This window comes from Denticeps clupeoides, chromosome 13 (genome assembly GCF_900700375.1).
Source record: "Denticeps clupeoides chromosome 13, fDenClu1.1, whole genome shotgun sequence".
Taxonomy (NCBI): Eukaryota; Metazoa; Chordata; class Actinopteri; order Clupeiformes; family Denticipitidae; genus Denticeps; species Denticeps clupeoides.
In genome coordinates this window covers 13,453,321-13,473,646 of record NC_041719.1, presented here as the reverse complement: position 1 = coordinate 13,473,646, position 20,326 = coordinate 13,453,321, and the positions used below count along the sequence as shown (strand labels likewise).

At 42.1% G+C, this 20,326-nt stretch overlaps 2 protein-coding genes across 7 annotated transcripts; one reads left to right on the top strand and one right to left on the bottom strand.

Moving 5' to 3' along the window:
• Window positions 1-1,183: 1,183 nt before the first annotated feature.
• ppat (phosphoribosyl pyrophosphate amidotransferase) lies at window positions 1,184-13,645 on the bottom strand. 2 transcript variants are annotated; one of them, XM_029000812.1, is made up of 11 exons: window positions 13,425-13,645; window positions 5,203-5,269; window positions 4,610-4,816; window positions 4,291-4,403; window positions 3,520-3,665; window positions 3,364-3,436; window positions 3,092-3,243; window positions 2,852-2,979; window positions 2,492-2,713; window positions 2,287-2,407; window positions 1,184-2,183 (listed from the first exon to the last, which is right to left on the bottom strand). In XM_029000812.1, exons 1-11 carry the CDS (start codon window positions 13,550-13,552, stop codon window positions 2,008-2,010), a joined length of 1,533 nt encoding a protein of 510 aa, XP_028856645.1. In that variant the 5' UTR covers window positions 13,553-13,645; the 3' UTR covers window positions 1,184-2,007. The 2 variants fall into 2 exon arrangements, with proteins under 2 accessions (XP_028856645.1, XP_028856646.1); XM_029000813.1 differs by having other exon boundaries at window positions 3,526-3,665.
• paics (phosphoribosylaminoimidazole carboxylase, phosphoribosylaminoimidazole succinocarboxamide synthetase) lies at window positions 6,395-19,029 on the top strand. Of its 5 annotated transcripts, XR_003751689.1 has the most exons (16): window positions 6,395-6,923; window positions 7,925-8,392; window positions 8,476-8,538; window positions 11,350-12,099; window positions 12,224-12,301; window positions 12,403-12,557; window positions 14,489-14,525; window positions 14,632-14,829; window positions 15,282-15,460; window positions 15,729-15,908; window positions 16,012-16,125; window positions 16,296-16,379; window positions 17,962-18,142; window positions 18,238-18,396; window positions 18,470-18,702; window positions 18,733-19,029. XR_003751689.1 is itself a non-coding variant. In XM_029000807.1 (15 exons), exons 1-15 carry the CDS (start codon window positions 6,533-6,535, stop codon window positions 18,634-18,636), a joined length of 3,204 nt encoding a protein of 1,067 aa, XP_028856640.1. In that variant the 5' UTR covers window positions 6,396-6,532; the 3' UTR covers window positions 18,637-19,029. The 5 variants fall into 5 exon arrangements, 4 of the variants coding, with proteins under 4 accessions (XP_028856640.1, XP_028856643.1, XP_028856644.1 ...); XM_029000807.1 differs by having other exon boundaries at window positions 6,396-6,923; window positions 18,470-19,029; XM_029000810.1 differs by lacking the exons at window positions 6,395-6,923; window positions 7,925-8,392; window positions 8,476-8,538; ... (1 more) ...; window positions 12,224-12,301; window positions 12,403-12,557 and adding an exon at window positions 13,857-14,359 and having other exon boundaries at window positions 18,470-19,029.
• The last annotated feature ends 1,297 nt before the right edge of the window (window positions 19,030-20,326 follow it).

Sequence of the window (20,326 nt, the reverse complement as noted above, 5' to 3'; positions counted from 1 at the left end):
CCTTTCTTCGAGGTGAGTGCTAAAAGAACTACATAATTACATAACTAGTGACAAACTTCTGATGTACTTTGAGTCTGTATTCTTAGGCACTACAGGGTCTTACAATGAAATCACATGCAAAAACATAGCCACAGAAGAAACATGTCCGTGTTTGGTACGTGGGGGACTTTGTTAAATAATGCATCAAATAGTTAAATAGTTGCAGTTTATTTAGGTGAGTAAGGTGCGTGTAAGACGTTTTTAATCTTGATACTTGAAACGCCTGTACACAATAAATGCTACATGTATATTTTTTTATATATAATATATATAATCTTATTCAGTATAACAGCATTGATCAGGGAACAGGAACTGCCTCAAGCATACATTCTCTTTGGCTGGTGACTATGGCAATTCTGGGATGGATGTAGAGCAATTGTCCCCATTGACCACAGTGTTAGGGGTAACTAGCTTTAGACTAGGCTACATGCCATGACAAGATCGTATTAATTCTCCAGTGTGCTCATTTTTTACTTACTTTAAATAAATGTACATGATTTCAAGGTTACATATGTTATTTAGCCCATGTTTTAAACTACATGTGACAATTTATTGCTGTCATAAATGGTTTCTGCCGGTCATAACACTTCCATTTATGGATTTTAAGACTTGCATCATAATTTGTTAGTCTATGGATAAAAAAAATAAAGTGCTAATTTTAGCTTCTCTGTCATTGACTTTTTGTCTAGAGCATTGAAGTTAACATGAAATGTTGATCTATATTTCAGTAATGGCTTTTTTACATTTCTATATGTGTATATTTATGTTCGCCTCTCTTCCAGTTTATCCAGGAGGTTGCAGTTTTTCCCCACTACAACGTTCCCCAGTGAGACCTCCCAGCCTGCTGAAATCCATGTCAGTCTGTTCTCAGTACTTATTATGGTACTCAGATCCCTGGCTGAATTTTAATTTGGTAATGCTTTACCTAAACCGCTCAATACGTATTCTTAAATGCATTTTAAAATATTCCAAGTTGTTTAAAAAAATGTGGATTAGATGCTTGTCCAAATGCATGTGGCCCTTTATTTTAATAAATGTTTATGAACATTTGTCATTACAATAGAAGGCTTTCAGCATCTTCCACAAATAAGACTTGCAAATCAAAACACATATAAAAATAGTTCCATTCCAGAATAGACAATAGTGCATTTCACTTTTTCTTTATTTTTGGCTCCCAAGTGACATTTAATAAAAGGCACAGTCAACTAAGGCTTGTTCTATTACAAGGACAGTGTTTGAGGGTAGGGATGCACTGCTCCTTTAATAATCAATCATAACTCAGTATAACACACAAAAAATCTTGGTTTAGCCATTATTTGGTTTGTGTAGAAAGGCTCAGGATTCTTCCTCTTCCCTCAATATAACTTCCACAGTTGTAACAAAACGTTGACCCGTTCTGTACATGTATTTATCTGTAACTTGAAAAAACAAAACCTAAAGGTTTAATCCATTAGAACAGTCCACCTTAACTTAATTCAGGTTTTAGAATTCTCTTTTGTGATGATATACAGACTGTTATATGTTGTGTGTTCATTTCAATTTGTCAATCTTCTTAGTGTACAAATTTTGTATGCAAAGTAGCACTGACAAATTTAAGTGTTTTTCCAAAATTACTTCAATAAGGTACAAAAAAAAACACTTTGAGCACATATATGCGAGAGGGTTCTTATCAAAAGTACTGTCAGATCTAAAATCACCACCATGCTGCAGCAGAGAAATTGCCGGAAAATAAAAGTTAAGGTGCTACAGTTTTTTTTTTTTTTTTTTTTTTTCTAGCCTCAGGGTCTGGGTCTGGAAATTTACTAATGACTTACCTTAAGCCCAAATTCATATTGCAACTGTTTGCAGGCCTCTGTGTGGAGGTGGCACACTATTGTTTAGGTATGGGTAAATGGAAAACGTCATGGTAAACGGGTCTCCAGGATCAGTCTCTGGAATGTTTCACTGAGGCCGTCCCCTATCAATATATCACCACTCAAGCTCAACTGGATATTTTCCAGTAAGGCAAGCAGTACAGTGGCCGATCCTCCTGTTGGACGAAGCAGTGGAACCAATTCGCTCATCCTTCTCCTGTGAAGCTGCAATTCCGTTTTGAACAGCAGACACCAGGCCCTCAACGGACAAGTAACGAACGCTTGCGGCGCCTGAAAGACAAAATCCAAGTTAAATATACAGCTTTAATGCTAAACAGAACACAAAGTTCTGCAGTGCACATATCACTGTAATCATGTCCAAAAAAATAAGTACCAATATATCCTGCAATGTCCTCAAACTCTGGTTTGTTGGCGATGAGCTCTTCCTTTGTAGGAATGTTGATGCCCATGTAACAGGGGAACCGAATAGGTGGAGATGCAACACGAATGTGGACCTGTTGAGGGACAAATGGGCATCTTAGTGCCGATTCAGGTTCAATTCATAAAAGCATCGTAGACGTTCAAGTGAATGCCATTACCTCGGTTGCGCCTGCCTCTTTTAACAGTTTAATTATGGGGGAAATGGTGTTGCCCCTCACAATGGAGTCATCAACCAGCACCACTCGCTTGCCTGCAAAGTTGTCACTCAACGCTCCAAACTTCTTAGCCACCCCAAGCTGCCGTAGACGTGTGTTTGGCTGAATGAACGTTCGGCCAACATATCGGTTCTTACACAAAACTTCCACATAAGGCAGGCCTGACTGCAAAAAAGAAAATCATGCACTGAAATAAGTGTTTGTATCACTGGTCAACCCTGTAATATTTGTTCATGGTGGTTTGGGGTGTGTGTGTGTGTGTAATATATATATATATATATATATATAAACACACTCATTTACCTCTTGTGCATATCCCAGTGCAGCAGGTGTGGCAGACTCCGGCACTGTGCTGACCACATCTGCATCAGTTGGGGCTTCGATTGCAAGTTGCCTACCACAGCGCTGCCTAACTGTATACACCATCTGTCCTGTAAAACCATGAGGTGGCGATGAAGGAAATGAAAGAAGAAGAAAAACATTATAGCACATGTGCAAAAAATTATTACAGATTTATTTACAGAAAAAAAAAAAAAAAAAAACCTTCAAATATGGAGTCTGGTCGGGCAAAGTATACATATTCAAATATGCAGAAGGCTGGAGGGTCTCCCTCTGGACGTGGGACCACACTCAAGGTTTTCACTCCACTTTTGGAGATTTGAACAATCTCCCCTGGCTGGATCTCCCGATGATACCTAAGATAAAAAAAAAAAAAAAACTCCCTTATCAACAAAAACATGCTAACATTCTGGATGCTGAAATTATTATTAGTTTTTAAGGCTGACCATGATGGGACGCTGCAGAGAATTCCTCACCTTGCACCTATAGATTGGAAGCTGCAGGACTCAGAGGATACAACCCAGCCTTCGGTGTCACCATCTCCACTACCTAATCGAGCAGGAAAAATAGATGAGAACAGAGCAATAGCTTCTGAAATATTTTTCTGTGTAAATTTATAATAAACGCAGTACCTGCACCTTGTAGTTTTGAGATAGGAACAAGGCGGCCCAGGCAGAGAGGTCTGTTTCCGTAGGGGTCTCTAACAGCGTAAATAACATCTTTGTGCATCACCAGCAATGAGTACGAAGTGGGGGTCTCGGTCATTAAATTCTTTATGCTTTGAAAATAAATTGGAGAGAAAGTGTTCAACAGCGTTTCTAAGTAAGTTTCATATTTTCTCATCCACATAAACAGATATCATACAGCTATTTTCTGAAATGTTGGTTATTGTAAAAATGGGCAAAGCATAAAGATCTGAGTGACTGGCAAGGGCATTATGACAACTAGATGGCTACTTGAAAGTATTTCCACATCTATAAGCCTTCTTAAATGTTCCCATAAGGTCATGGTTGCTGATATCCTAGAATCTTAAGGCTGGCTATGACATACGTGTGTGAGAACACACAGCACACCCCAGGTTGCCACATGTGAGGCTGTGTGGCTGCAGAGTAGCATAAAGCTCCTGGCATAAATGATTTGATCCCACAATGGAAGAATCACTTTGATAGACAGCCTGGTTTATCTTTTGTCTGGTAGATATTTTCAGAGTACAGGCATCATGTATTCCTTGATATTGTCCTTTTGAACAAGATATTGCACAAACAAAAATGTGTAGGTTTGGACGGAATGAGGACAAACAGGTGGCTGGTTTTTATGGAATGGCGAAGATATGATTATGTCAGAATGTTTTTCATGGCCTTTACATACAACTAAACAAGAACAACGGATCATTTAGGACTAACCGAGCAACCCAGTTGGGGGCATCATCTTCCTCCATTGGGGGCGTTAAAGCCAGAAGCTGGGTTATAAGCTCACTGTCTGAGCTGGTGGACAGGCCAACACCATGACGCATTACCTGGAAATCATACACATACCTAAGCATAGATGAAAATGGCCTTAAAATTCACTTCCTTTCATTCACTTTTAAAGTCCATCTTGTGCAACAAGACAGTGCTACATACACGTTAATCTGAACAATATGTCAACTGAACAATAAACTACAATTTATAAGAAATCCTCTAATGAAAATGACACATCATTCAACGTTGAAGGAGCTCGCACCTTCTTCCGCAGTGCCCCTGCATTGACCAGCTCACCGTTGTGAGCCACAGCAATTTTGCCATGCAGAGTATCCACTACAAAAGGCTGACAGTTCTGTAACTCCGAGTCACCGGTTGTGGAGTATCGTGTGTGCCCAATGCCGAGGTTGCCATGGCGAAGCTTCAAGAGGTCCTCTGCTTTGAAAGCCGTGTTCACTAATCCCATGCCCTGGGACAGAGTGCAATTACAGTCCATTTAGATACACAAAATATGCATGTACGTTTTTTTGTATTGTTCTGTGTCTCACTGTTCAAATAAAACTACAATTAAAATTATAGACTGATCATTTATTTGTTAATGGACAAAAATCATACAAAATTCCCCCCATTGTAAGTTGCTTTCCTTAACTGATACCTGGGATTGTTAAATGTGCCATGTGAGGGTTTTCCCTATGATGTCATTTTATGGCTGTTGTTAATTTAATGTGAGTTACTGGGTGCACTATGTCCCCTCCTGTTTGTAGTCTCTCCGCTATAAGTTTAGAAACAGATCCAGAGTGGAGTAACACAGCAGTCATGAAGAGTGGAATATGAACAGTAGTCCCCTGTAGTTACCTTCAATGTTGTGTAGGTTGGTTGATTGGCTCCATTACTTGTTACGATCCCAGCGCTCTCTTGACCCCTGTACACGGAACAGAGATTTATAACTTCATTTTCCTTTTAATATCATCTATGGAACTATTGTCAGTTCCATTAACCAGACGGCTTATTGTAGTTAAAGGGACAGTCCCCCCCTGGAAACACTTAGGGTTAAGTGTCTTGCTCAGGGACACAATGGTAGTAAGTGGGATTTGAACCTGGGTCTTCTGGTTCATAGGCAAGTGTGTTACTCACTAGGCTACTACCACCCGTAGTAATGTAATATAATTGAACATACTACTACGTGCCCCTTGGCTTATTTTGTAATTGTCCTTTTTTCCTCTTCTCTTGTTTTTCTTATCTCTCAAAAGCTACTGGTCAAAACCAATGAGCCACAATGCGCAGAGGTCAAAGTTTAAAAACATTCAACTTTGACCACGGTGTCCGCAGAGGCTCGCGGAGCATTGGGGACGGATCCACTTCAGGCATGCGTGCTACAGCACAATAGACGTCAAAGTGCACACAATCTCTGAGACATTCATTGGGCAATGCTGTTAAACTTTGTTGAAGTTCATTATATTGCGGTCCTTTCATGTAATAAAGAGCTGCTTTACTAATAATATCACATTATTTTCGGCCATATTAACCAGCCCTATTTATTACTATAAGGCACCTATTATTTATGCGCCTTTCCTTGGAAATCGAACAGTACACTATTGTTTCCATAAAAGCTCCTCCCAGTAGTATAGAGTTATATAGACGTCAAAAGAACGTATGTGAGACTCTCTGGGAAAAGCTGTCTGGAGAATACTGTGTGTAATAAAGATCTGGGGGGTAGTTTATAAAATGATTTAATGACGTGCCAACGTTCTTCAGCGTTCAGTAAAGAGAACCAGAGCTCACGGTATCCTGCCTGAGGCTGATTAAAGGGTTTTTACTAGTGGAAGGAAGCCGGGGGAGGAAAGCGGGACTACGGGGAGGCGGGTTAAACAGGCCGAATAAGCCCGTCAGCACTCTACACCCAGCCTGGGTCTCTGAGCCTCTTCTGATGGCCTTATTTGGAGAAATCCTGCCCTGTGCTCCTTCCTCATTGGCCAAGCTGCTTCTCATATTAGCGCCACCCCTCCCCCACACCACTCAGCTTAAGCCAGTAGTCAGGCTTGCTTTGTTCACGTCGCTCGTTCTGACTGGCTCAACCGCCTGGTTGCCCAGGGAACCGAGTTGGCAGGGGAGGGGTAGAGGGTAAGAAGTGAGTAGAGCAGCGAGGGGAGAAAAACAGCAAGCTGATTTCTAGGGCAGCTCAAAAATGGAGACAGCTGAGAAGAAGAAAGGGAGATGTGGAGGAGAAGGGGACAGGAGAGGAACGACACCCTGGACAGAGGACGAGGAGAAGGCTCTGCTCGTTGTGTGTGTGGACAAACGCGTGCATGGTGAGGCCGCAGGCCGGGCTGAGTTTGAGGGCATTTCAAGCCGGCTGCGGGACCTGGGTGTGAACCGGGACTGGACCGAGTGCCAGGCCCAGTGCAGGAGCTGGAGTCTGCAGAGCCACTGGGCCAGACAGATAGGCGCACCAGCAGTGTACACAGGAGAGGCAGCCATGACTGGCCCACAACTCAGAGGGCAATACAGCATGATGGGAGAGGACACCAGCTCAGCCAATCAGAGAAGTCCTCCTACTATAGTTACACTTCAAGAAGGTAAAAAAAAAAAAAAAAAAAAAACACACCCAGAATGGCTTCAAATATACTATTAATTTACTATACTATTGAAATGTAAATATTTTAATATTAATAAAAAATTAATAAAATCATGATAGAGATGTTTTGTGGGGATGGTAGGGAGCCCCTGCTTTAAGTTAGATGCCATTTTTTAAATAGTTTATACAATTTTTTTTTTTTTTTTTTTAAAGGTTAAAAGTTCAAGAACTTTCACAACCTTCCAGTCACCAGAAAACAGACTAAAAAGCTAGTCATTTAGCTATTAGTATGTTTATGAAAAAAAAAAAAAAAAGCAATACATCTATGGGTTTATATTTATAATATTTTTTCTTTCAGTTGTCTTCATGCAGGGTTTCTGCAGATTTAAGATTTAAGTTTTTTTTAAGTCACTTTGTCCAAGGGTAATTTTTTCCTCAACATGCACTGTTAGGGCCAGATGCTTTTTAAAAATACAATGTTTATCTTAAGAAATATATTATTATTTGATATATTAATTTTCCTTCTAAGACTCATATTCAGACTCACATTAATAATAGTAATAGGGGGCAACTGCAATACTTTCAGTTTCTTGTTTCAGGGCTGCACAATTTGAATAAAAAAAAAAAAAAAGTGATTACTGAGATCAATATTGAGATATGTGATAAGTGAGTGAGTACCATTTATCATATTAATTAAAAAAATAAATCTTCACATCACTGCAAATGTTATAGTCCCAATAACGTATGAATCGCGTTGCATCGATTATATGATTCATTTCAACACCCCTACTCTGCAGTAATTTTTAGACCTTTATCTCTGGACCCTAACTCCAGATTTAGTGATATCAGATCATTTTTAATGATATTTAAAGCCTTATTTTTCAAAAATCCAAGGATCTGCGGAAACCCTGTTCATATCCAGTTCACAGTGGCCGACTTCACACCTATACCTGAGAAGAGCAGAACGTGAAATCCTAACCATTTCCTCACTTTGCTTTGCAGACACACAGGGCGTAACTCAAGGAACTGTTCCCTATGTAACGTACACGGGGTCAGAAGGAGGACGCCACTGGTCGGACGATGAGGTGCGAGCGCTGCTCTGTATCTGGGCTGACCATCACATCCAACAGCAGTTGCACCATACCCTGCGAAACAAGGCCATCTTTCAGGAAATGGCTCGCCGGCTCCAGCACCAACACGGGGTGGTGAGGGACTGGAAACAGTGCCGGACCAAATACAAAAACCTTAAGTACGAGTACAAGATAACCAAGGGTGCCCTAGATTCTGCCGCCCCAGCCTCAGGCCAGGTAAGGCCCATGAGGTTCTTCACCGAGGTGGAGGCCATACTGCAAGGCAAGGGGATCGATGGGATGGAAGAACAACGAGAGGGAAATAAAAGGCGGTCACAGAGGCAACAAAACATGTGGATGAAAGAACATGGAGGAGACCAAGTGATCAATATTGATGACGGTATGTTTTGACCCTTATTAAGTAAAAGATGGTTACTCTCGCAAGCGTATTATTAGCATTTCACACCTTTTAATTGATTTCAGATGAAAATGACGATGAACCGGCGCCAGTCACAATTCATTCCAGCTCTTCAACAAAAAGTACTGGTGAGTATGGAAGCTGCCGCCTTGCAACTCCTGAGTGGTTTAAAAATGATTTTGGAGCAGAGACCCAGGCTCAACACTGAACAACGCTACATGCATATGGCCCCTGAACCTTTTTTTTTTTTTTCATGCCCAGACATCCTTCTGCATAATCCAATGCATCTTCTCTTCACCAAACATTTAAGCACTCTCCAATAAACCAACCAAAGGCTCTTGCCTATTTGCTCACTTGAAGAGAGGTGGCAGTTTTATTTGCAGCATTAGCTTAGCTAGGCGGCTAACTACCAGCAGTACCGGAGGCTTAGTTGTATAAATCTACAAGACTTATTTGAATCTATTAAGAGGCTAGGTGTAAAAATCAGAAACCCATACACCATATACACCAGTGAGGGTATGATTACACAATTGTGCTTGCTCAAGGTATGTTTGTAACTGTTGTTGTGCTATGGCAGGGTTCTACAGGATCCGCTGTGACAGAATATATAACACAAGTTGTATTTCATGTACAGTACAGGCTAAAAGTTTGGACACACCTTCTCATTCAATGTGTTTTTTTTTATGAGCATTTACATGGGTAGATTCTCACTGAAGGCATCAAAACTATGAACACACATGGAGTTATGTACTTAACAAAAAAAGGTGAAATAACTGAAAACATGTTTTATATTCTAGTTTCTTCAAAATAGCCGCCATTTGCTCTGATTACTGCTTTGAACACTCTTGCCATTCTCTCGATGAGCTTCAAGAGGTCGTCACCTGAGATGGTTTTCCAACAGTCTTGAAGGAGTTCCCAGAGGTGTTTAGCACTTGTTGGCCCCTTTGCCTTCACTCTGCGGTCCAGCTCACCCCAAACCATCTGGATTGGGTTCAGGTCCGGTGACTGTGGAGTCCAGGTCTCCACTTTTTGTTAAGTACATAACTCCACATGTGTTCATTCATAGTTTTGATGCCTTCAGTGAGAATCTACCAACGTAAATGGTCATGAAAATAAAGAAAACACATTGAATGAGAAGGTGCCCAAACTTATACTATTTTTAACTATGAACATATTTATCACCTTATTTATGAACTAATTACTGCCTTTGACCAAAAGGCATCACAGTCTGTACTGTATATAAATTAGGGCTGCACGATTTGGGGAAAAAGACATATTGCGATTATTGAGATCAATATTGCGATATGCGATTGAGATATGATAAAGGACACTTGCTTGTATATCAATGAAAAGTCGCATACTAATAGTGAAATGTTTCATTTCAAAGTGAAACATACAAACTACTTATAACAACTTGAAATTCCCAGTACTTTCAAAATACAATATTCTACAAAATTTAATAATCACAAAAAAAGTCTTTACTTTAAAAAAATATTACTGCCGAACGACAAACCCTGGTAAGGCTAAACAACTGTTTTGATTATATTTGGCCATCATAAAATCCCGTATTATAGTTCTTACATTTAACCAAAACGTTGTTTGGAGGCTGACACAGGGATGCATAGCTTTGCTAGCTTAGCTAAGGTTAAGATTTGTAAACTGAGGTGAATTTCTTTAGGAAACCTTCAAAGTTTGAGAAAAGTTAACTAAACAGCTAAGAACAGTCTAAATAGTTAATGCCTACGTTTAGCCAAAACGTTGCTTGGAGGCTGACTTGAACACAGGAATGCATAGCTTTGCTAGCTTAGCTAAGGTTAAGACTTATAAAACGGGATTTTATAATGGCCAAATATATTCAAAACAATTGTCCAGCCTTACCTATGAAATGTAATCCCTGGTTTGGAGCATACAGCGGTTTGTACAGCCCCAAGCAGCACAAGAGTGAGGCATTTTTATGCACTTCTCTCCATAGACATGTATATGCTTCATGCCACAGCAGACCCTCTCGCAATATGGCGGCAACATTGACGTACGATGCAGCACGTCATGCGGCGTCTAACCATGTCTCCGAATCGAAAGTCATGTGACCAAACACGTCACATCCGACTGAAGTGAGACTTCAGTCAGCTTTAAGAGAATAGATCGGATATGTTGCCGATCCAATCCATGTACTAATCATTCAAATCGCAGCTTTTTACATTCATGTAATCGCACAAACTGACATCGCGATTACGATTAGATTAATCGTGCAGCACTAATATAAATGTTGTCCACCGCCTGGCAATCAAACGTTCAAGCAAAAAAAAAAAAAAAAAAAATGGGGATGGGGAAAAAGCACAATACTTATACGCTATTCTTCATGGGATATGTAAGATTACATGCAGGTTAACATAGTGTGTCAAGAAATAATCTACAACAAGCACAGGCAACTATGATAATTTAACCTAAAAAAATGCCAACATACAAGGCTGGGGGTCAAGGCTGAGTTAGTTCATTAATTAACTGTATTTTTATTATTATTATTTATTTATTATTACATTTATTTTTATTTTATTATTTTTATTACACTTTTATTGAGATTTAAATAATAACAATAATTCTAGGATCAGGATATAACACATACACATGCATACACATTTAACAAACAAATACAAAATGTATAAATACATTATAATTTTTCTTAGTCTAGCACCCAACACTCTCCGAGCATGTTCTTCAATGACAAGTCTAAGCCTTATCAGGGCTCTTAGTTTGTATACTTGATATTCTATAGAAATCGAACGAGAATTGCTGGTGTCTTCCCATTGTAAGTCGCTTTGGATAAAAGCGTCTGCCAAATAAAGTAAAGTAAAGTAAAGTAAAGTAAATAACAGCCTGATTTAAACGAACCTGAATTACTTTAAAAAATGGTTCTCATGTATGTGTTCCATCATCAACAGCTCCCCTGAATGCAACAAGTTCCAACATGCTGAACGTGATAACAGTTCATGACTCGGGCCGTAACTGGACTGATGAAGAGGTGGACAAGCTGATCAGCATTTGGTCAGAGGAGGGCATTCGTGGGCAGCTGGAGAGCTCCACCCGCAACAAGAACATCTTTGTGCAGATCTCCCGCCGGCTGCTGCAGCAGGGCGTGGAACGGGACTGGAAGCAGTGTCGGACCAAATACAAAAACCTCAAGTACTTGTACCGGTCACTGCAGAAAAGCAAATCAGACATTGGTGACCCACGGCGGGTCATGAGGTTTTATGACGAACTCGATGCAATTTTAGGCAGAGCTAACGACTTCTCCATGACAAACTACACAGACTCATATAATCTGAGGACAACAAAAAGAATAAGGGTCTACACAACACCTAGCATAGAGAAGCAAACCAGGACTAGTCCATCCTCTGAAAGTGCAATAGACTTCGAGGTCGCTGGATATGAACCACTCGTTCGAGCAGACCGGTCGCAAGGCTCTCAAGACACCCCTCCCAGGAGCTTAGAAGAACGGAATGAAGAGAGTAACACCGTGAGCAGGGACGACGAGATGGCGCCCATTCGGGATGACGCAGACACTGAGGTGGACGCTACTGCCACAACGCTAGACTCGGTGTGCCATGAAGGACATCGCAAAGGTTCTCCAGTTTGTGACACCAATCTGATCCATGCACATAATGAAGGAGCAATTTGCAAAGTCCAATTAGGTAAGTCCATCCGATGAATACAAGACTGTCCTTTGATCATGTGGGTCACAAGCCTTTATTTAGAGCCTTATTAACTGTGTCGGTCTGTGTGTGTGTGTGTGTGTGTGTGTGCACGTGTTCACAGAAGGCACGAGGAACACATGCACAAAGTCTGAATTTACAGCTCATGGCAGAGGAAGGAAGAGAAAAGCTCCTGATGAAGGTTGACAATCAAACACACAAAATAGTTTTGTTCATGGGGGATATGTTTTATGAAATTGTGAACATGCAGTAAAACATAGCATTTCGTTTCCCCTTTTTTAGAGTACTGTGCAACTGTCAAGCGTGCACGGACTGCGGACGGTGACAGCGATGCACAAAGTATTGAGGTCCAGTGCAAGGAAGAGCATGATCAATACATTCCAATCATCGAGTTAAACTCCGTCTGCTCAGTGGCCACCTCAGTACCATCCAATCAGGTGGGCTAGAGTTTACTCAAACACACACACACAATTTTTATTATAAGTCAATTATAGTAGTATGGGATTGACTCCTAGCTGCTGGTCCACAAAATGAACGTGTTCATCCAGCAATAGCAACTGAAAGTGAAGTGATTGTCATAGCGAAACACTGCAGCACAGCACACGATGACATGACGAAACGTGTCCTCTGCTTTTAACCATCACCCTTGGTGAGCAGTGGGCAGCCAGGACAGGCGCCCGGGGAGCAGCGTGTGGGGATGGTGTTTCCTTACCCACTAGGCCGACCACTGCTCCGAACCGCATTAGTCAACTACATTTAATACTTCATAACTTTTTTGTGGTGCACATTCGTTAATATGACTATAATAAGGCTACAAAGGGGGTGGAAATTAGGTTATGTACGTTGTCCAGCAGAACAAGAACTTACACATGGTTCTATTTTCATCACTATGCAAACCTTTCTATTCTCAACTGATAAAGGTAAATAGAGATCCTAGTATGCACGTTTTTCTGCTTTATAGACGAGACCAAAAGGCCGTGGATCAGTCAGTGTCACGCCACACTTCACAGTTGACACAAACGTGCCTAAGTAGTGTAACAACGACCCTGCCAAACGTCGCTCTTACAGCTAGCGGGTAAGGAAGAGGACCCGTAGTCAGAAGGTTGCCGGTTCGAATCCAACAAGGTTGATGGTTAAAAGCTATCCCCGCCCATGCGACGTTTTTAAACGACCCACGCCGACTCCATTAACGACAAAAAAAAATACGTCGTATGTTTGCCAAAGGGTTCGATCTTTGATCTGAACGGTTCTTGTTATCGTGGTGACGGATGCTAGCGATACGTAGCTGCCGCCACACTGCCTACCTGTGCTGCAGAGCAACAAGTCCCAGCGTTAAAATCTGGGCCACCTCCAGCTGGGTGGGCCACTCGCCCGCCGCAACGCACCCGAACGCGCCGCATTCCTCCCCGATGCCAGACTCCTCGAACTCCATGTCCGGCTGCAGCCTGCGACACGCGCGGGTCCTTTAAGGTTAACGCTGCGAGGCACATGCGGTCCCCGCGAAAACGGAACACGTGTTCTGCTACACAACCCGCCAGCGCGGGGTTGCCAGGTGTGGACCAAAATCGCCACCAACGACTTCCCACAAGCCGCAGTCGCAGCCAGTATATCTGAATAAAGATGAAAAACTTTAAATGGGAACCAATAGGTCGCAACCAGATCAACTAGAACATTCGTAAGCAGCACAGTACTTTATGTCCTCACATTTACTGCAACCGTTTCGCCGAATCTGGCCTCTGCACCCAGCTTACCTTTAACATAATTTCGTTTTAATTGAAAAAAATCGTCAAAATTATTTTGACGATAAAATGAAACTGTTTACATTTTTTCTTTAAACAGTAAATGTTCCTTAAAACGACCTTAACCTGGCAACCCAGGGTTCAACCAACTAATAAAAACAGGGACGTCCGTGAGCATCAACAGCTATAATAAAAGCAGCACTGTGACCGCTGGCTCCACGCGCGATTATTACACAGGCTCGGGCTTCCGGTCTAACGTGGATTGACGGTAGCTTTGCTAACGTGCCAGTAAGACCGCAGAGAACGTTTAACTACCTGCAGCACGCATGCGCGCTGGCGTTTAATATCAGTATCCGCGTACGCGTTTGGCGGCCAATTAGCCATACGGAAGGGGAAGCGCCCGAAAAAGCCACGTTTCGAGCACGTGGTGATATTATGCTCACGATATATCGGTTCTGGCGCCTTTAGCTCTTCCCGGATTCCCCCCGGCATCGGTACAGGTAACGTTGGTGGAGACGGAGACACGTGAGTTGCACGGATGGGAACTTGTTGGTGTGTTGATATCTGACATCTATTCGTCTGTGTGTCCGATAATTTATTGGTTCATTTGTTGCTTCGCACTTTTACAGCAGTACGACTATTCAGATATGGCGTCTTCCAGCTCAGGTACGTTTTATCACAGGTTGGTTTTATTTTATGCTCTTAATCGTCGCCTAATGCTTCAATGATTTACTGTCTGTATTTTATTGCTTAATTTGCCCTGCTGCTGTAGAGTTGAAGCTCGGCGACAAACTGAACGAAGGCAAAACCAAACAGATCTTCGCGCTTCCTGACGAACCGGGCCATGTTCTGGTCCAGTCCAAGGACCAGATCACTGCGGGGAACGCGGCCAGAAAGGACCAGATGGAGGGCAAGGCAGCCATATCCAACAAGACCACCAGCTGTGTGTTCACGCTGCTGCAACAGGCCGGTGAGGATTGTTGGAAACCGTGCATGTGAGAGTCACAGGGTCAGCTGGGGTTAGGGTGTTGGTCACGGCCGGATATAAGGTGGTCAGCCCGAACGTAACGCTCCTCGCAGAGTAGAGCTCCCCTTGCTCTGATGATTACACAGCAATGTCGTTAAATGCGGTCCAAGTGCCCTCCGTCATGCCAGCATCTTTGGGGGAATGACTGCCTTGTGACAGTACCATGCCGCCCATAATCAAGCAGAACGTGACGTGCACAGTCTTCCTTTTCTTTAACTCGGAATAAATTGCCAAAGTCACATGAGCGTCTCGTTTAATCAGATTTTGCTTGTTATTTGCCTAACTGGCTCTAAAATTCAGAATAGTGAATGGACACTGAGTAAAGTCGAGTGGACAGTTGTGCGTTTGATTTCAGATTTCTTGTCAAGCTATCTTTTGACCTCTGACCCCCACAGGCATTAAGACTGCCTTTGTGCGACAGCACTCTGACACGGCCTTTGTTGCTGACCACTGCGAGATGATCCCAATTGAGTGGGTGTGTCGACGCATTGCTACCGGCTCGTTCTTGAAGAGGAACCCCGGTGTGAAAGAGGGCTACAGGTTCAGCCCTGTGAAAATGGAAATGTTTTTCAAGGTATGGATGTGTGGCCATTGAGTTGGGAGTGAATATTCTTCATAGTCAGTGAAGTGAAATGCATCCAGAATACAATATAGACATCTGTTCAGTGACCCTGATACGTGTTTGAAACTACTCAATTTGGTCCCCCCCCCCCTTCCACTGTTAAAATCAGCTGATCCTTGCTAAAGCACTGCATTGATTGTCCAACCAACTAATCCTCATCAATCAGCCTCACCCCTGTGTACTACTGATATCAATATGTCATTTTCCTTTTTTATGTTAGGATGATGCTAACAATGACCCACAGTGGTCTGAGGAGCAGTTGCTGGCTGCAAGCTTTGACTTGGCAGGACTGCACATTGGGCGCTGTGAAGTGGACATCATGAACCGGAGCACTGTGGCCATCTTTGAGGTCCTTGAAAAAGCTTGGGCCACGCAGAACTGCACACTGGTGGACATGAAGGTAAAACTAGTGTTGAATTTTTTTTTCCATCCACTTTATATATTTGAATCTTGAATCCATTTATCCACTATGTATATTTAGTATATTGATTTGCCTTCTTTAGATTGAGTTTGGTGTGAATGTGACTACAAAGGAGATTGTGTTGGCTGATGTGATTGACAATGATTCCTGGAGACTGTGGCCTGCCGGTGACAGAAGCCAGCAGAAGGACAAGCAGGTGGGCTTCTCTAAAGTTAACATTTAACTGCCTATTATTCAGACCAATTTCTTGTAATATAAAACTTGTTACTTATTAAATACAGAGTCCCCAGGTTTGTTTTTAAAATTACCCTTTGCCCCTTGCAAGCTGTTGTCTGTATAAGTTTTGTTCTTACACATGCTTGTCAGGTATACCGAGACCTGAAGGAGGTGACCCCTGAGGCAATGCAGATGGTGAAGAGGAACTTTGAGTGGGTTGCAGAGCGTGTGACGGTAATACGCTCTTTCAGTTATGTTATGCAGTTTGGCTAGAACATGATCTGCATTCAACTTTTCATTTCTGCCACATTTAGCTTGTTATATTCTGCATAGCAGAATGAATAACTTACATTTTAAGGGCTTATTTTATTAGAAGTCTTTATTAGCCATACATTTGCAGAGCTCAAGGGAATTATGGTAATATTAATTTTCAGATTACTTAAGGTGTAGAAATGTCCTCTGAACACCGCTTTTTGCACAAAAGGGGCCATTCTTACATTTTAAGTCTTTGTAGTTTTACCTGCTGACTGTTAGTGTTTGGAAAATGACCCCATCTTTCTGAATTGAATTATAATCATTGACAAGCAGGCCTATATTACAAAAAACAATAGGTGGGTTTTAGTCAAGTGGTTATAATGACACGCGATTTCTAATGGAAGGCAGGGAGTAAAAATGGAGAATGTTTATGGAGGAAAGCGGATCTAGACCCAGTGTCTAGGTAGTGTTACAGGCAATGAATTAAAACATATACTGAAAGTAACCCATATGTCATGAAAATGAGTGAGTCTTTGACAAACCAAATCCGAGACTGCCAAACAAGTTCCTTGTACTTGCAGTCTTCATTCACCCACTTCTAAGCTTAAATATATTTTGTCGATATTTTTCACCAAATGTGTACCATGCAAGAAAACATATATTCTGCAAATTCGTGACTGGAGTGGATTGCTGAAATTAAAGCATGGTCAGAGGTCATGTTTGGAGCAATTAAGAGAGTTAGAGACTAAGTCAACACGTGACAGATGCAATTGATACAAATGTCGAGAGTCAAACCACTTCTCTCTCAGCGTCACTTTGAGATTTTAATCCATGCTTTTATTACGAATCATCTGGACTCCTGCAATGGACTTTATGTTGAGCTTAACCAGAGGTGACTTGATCGACTTCAGTTGTTCCAGAATGCTGCTGCGTGGCTTTTAACTGGTACACACAAACAAATATGCACATTACTCCAGTTCTAGCATCGTTACATTGATCCTTGCCCCACAGTATCCACCGATCTCCTTCAGTTGAATGCTCCTTCACGTGCTCTTAGGTCAGCAGAACATTCATTGTTAGTTGTTTCAAAGACAAGGAGGAATCTTATGGGTGACCGAGCTTTTTTCAGTCGCTGCCCTTGAACATCAGGCAGGCCAACTCCCTTCCTGCTTTTAAGAGCTTCCACAAGACACATTTTTCTCCTTTTGCTTTTATTATGGTTATTATTTTATTTATTATTGTTTTTTTTCCCCTCACTACTCTCCTTTCTGCCCTCCACCTAAATCTCACGCCTTGCCATGAGCTCAGTTGAAACTCCACCTATTGCTGATAGGTGGGAAGTGCTTCCCTCTGCTGGCTATAAAGTGGTACTATACAAATTGCACTGAAGTTGGTTGTTCTGAGATGGAATACTTTGTGTGTGTCTGTGTGTGTGCTGCAGGAGGTAACGATAAACCCTTAAATGAATGAGGATTTTCGCATCTATACTGCACACTTACACCTGAATGAGTATTTTCGCATCTATACTGCACACTTACACCTTTTCACCTTTTTGCCCCAGCTTCTTTTGGAGTCCCAGGTCTCTGGCCGTGTGGTTGTATTAATGGGCTCCACATCAGACATGGCTCACAGTGAGAAGATCCGCAAAGCTTGTAGCTCGCATGGCATTCCTTGCTTCCTCAGAGTCACTTCAGCACACAAAGGTCCAGATGAGACTCTTCGCATTAAAGCTGAGTATGAAGGTATACTTTTTTTTTTTTTTGCTATTTAATGCTTGTGTTTCATTCCCCTGCCAATCTAACCCTTGCTTTGACTTTTGCCTCAACAAATCTCCCAGGTGATGATGTACCCACCGTGTTTGTGGCTGTGGCTGGGAGGAGCAATGGCCTGGGTCCAGTGTTGTCTGGAAACACTGCTTACCCAGTCGTCAATTGCCCACCTATCACCCCTGACTGGGGTGCCCAGGATGTGTGGTCCTCTCTTCGCATGCCAAGTGGTATGAATTGCTGTTGTTCCATTAGAGTTTTGTTTGTATGTTTGTGTATCTGATCACCCTCTTGCTCTCTCAGGTCTTGGCTGCACAACGGTCCTCTCTCCAGATGCTGCTGCTCAGTTCTGCGCTCAGATCTTTGGTCTGAAGGACCACCTGATCTGGGCCAAGCTGCGCGCCTCCATGCTGAACACCTGGATCTCCCTGAAGCAGGCTGACCAGAAACTGCAGGCTTGCAGCCTCTGAGAATGCAGATCTTTCTCCTCCTCTTGATATTCAGAGATTTCCAGAAAGTAGATATTAGACAGCATTTCTGCCAACATTTCCTCCTCTTGAAGATAATCTAAGCCATTAGTACAAGGTTAACATAATACAGGCTTCTAATAAAGTTACAGAAATTGTCAAGCCTTTGCCCTGTTTTATGTTGCTTCAGGTTAATATACTATTGAATTTGCATCTAGTCACCGCTCTTCGGCCAGAAATTCAGGTAGTACAGAGAAGGTCCTCCGCTAGATGCTTTCCATCATGTGCAGGGTTTCAAATCAATAAATGAAAGCAACAAATAAATACAGAAGAAACTCTTTCATGAACTGTAATAATATTAGAAGAACACCATTAAAATCTGTTGATGCACTGAGAGACTTGTCTGGCGAGTCTTCTACTGTCTTCTCTGTGTCTGCTTGAGCCTGACTTGACCTGAACACACCCTGCTGTTCTGTACTTCACATGGGACACTGCAACATTTCTGGATTTTACTTGATTTTTTAAACTTGCACTTTAATTTAACTTGATTTAAAGTGAATCTAGTCTTATCTAAATTGGACCTACCTGAAGTTGCAGTGCATGGTTTGTCAGCAACTAATCAAAAAAAAAAAAAAAAGTTGAATGAAATGGGGTTATAATAACTAAATATTGCTTTTCTAGTGTGAAGGGAAAAACCACAGTAGGATATTATGCATTCTGCCCTGGTCATCCTCATTGGAACTACCCTCGAGGGGTGTCCCTCATGTGGGTCAACATGCATTGACTCAGCCACCCGGTCACACTGAAGTTTTATTATTTTTTTTACCTTTCAGCACACACACAAAAGCACACAGTTTTTGGCTTCCATGACATGGTTACCTTTCCAGTGACTTCAGGAAAATGCCAGAAATACCACTGTGATGAGTCTGTAGCCTGAATATCTCTGACATATGCTGGGGTTCTCGGACCTTTTGCTTCCACAAAGGTTAGCTGCGACAGGTGTTGGAATCTCTTGAGTACAGATGAGTACTGATCCAAGACCAGAGCTGAAGAGAACTTCACTGCAGTTGCTGGTTCCTGCACTGGACAGCTGCGAGAATTTTTCAGGGTGCTTCTCCATTCCAATGTTTAAGTCAAGTCAATTTGATTTATGCATCTCATTTAAAAAACAACCGTGCTTTACAGCCAATGAAGTTAGTGAATACGAAATACATCTGAAACACAAAGAAAGTATCATAGTAATCTAGTGGGTAAGACACTCACCTGTGAACCAAAGTCTCAGGTTCAAACCCCACTTAGTACCATTGTGTCCCAGAGCAGGACACTTAACCCTGAGTGTCCCCAAGGAGACTTACCCTGTAACTACTGATTGTAATTCGCTCTGGATAAGGGTGTCTGGTAAATACTGTTGTCATGGGACAGGTCAGGGGGCACAGTAGCGGGCACAGACCCAAGGGACCACGTGGCGGTGGTAGAAGCACACAGTGGGGAAAATAGTTCAGTTTGTATCATGGCTTGAAGGTGGGGGAATGGAACAGACAAGATAGGAATCTTCGGGCGTGGGTTGGCAGCGGCAAGGTGAAAAATACAAAGGGTCTGGGCAAAGGCGGTTCATAACACCAGTATCCAAAAAGGGGACAGACAAGGGGGGAAAAAAGGTCTGCGTGAGTCATTTGTCAAAAAGCAGAAGAAA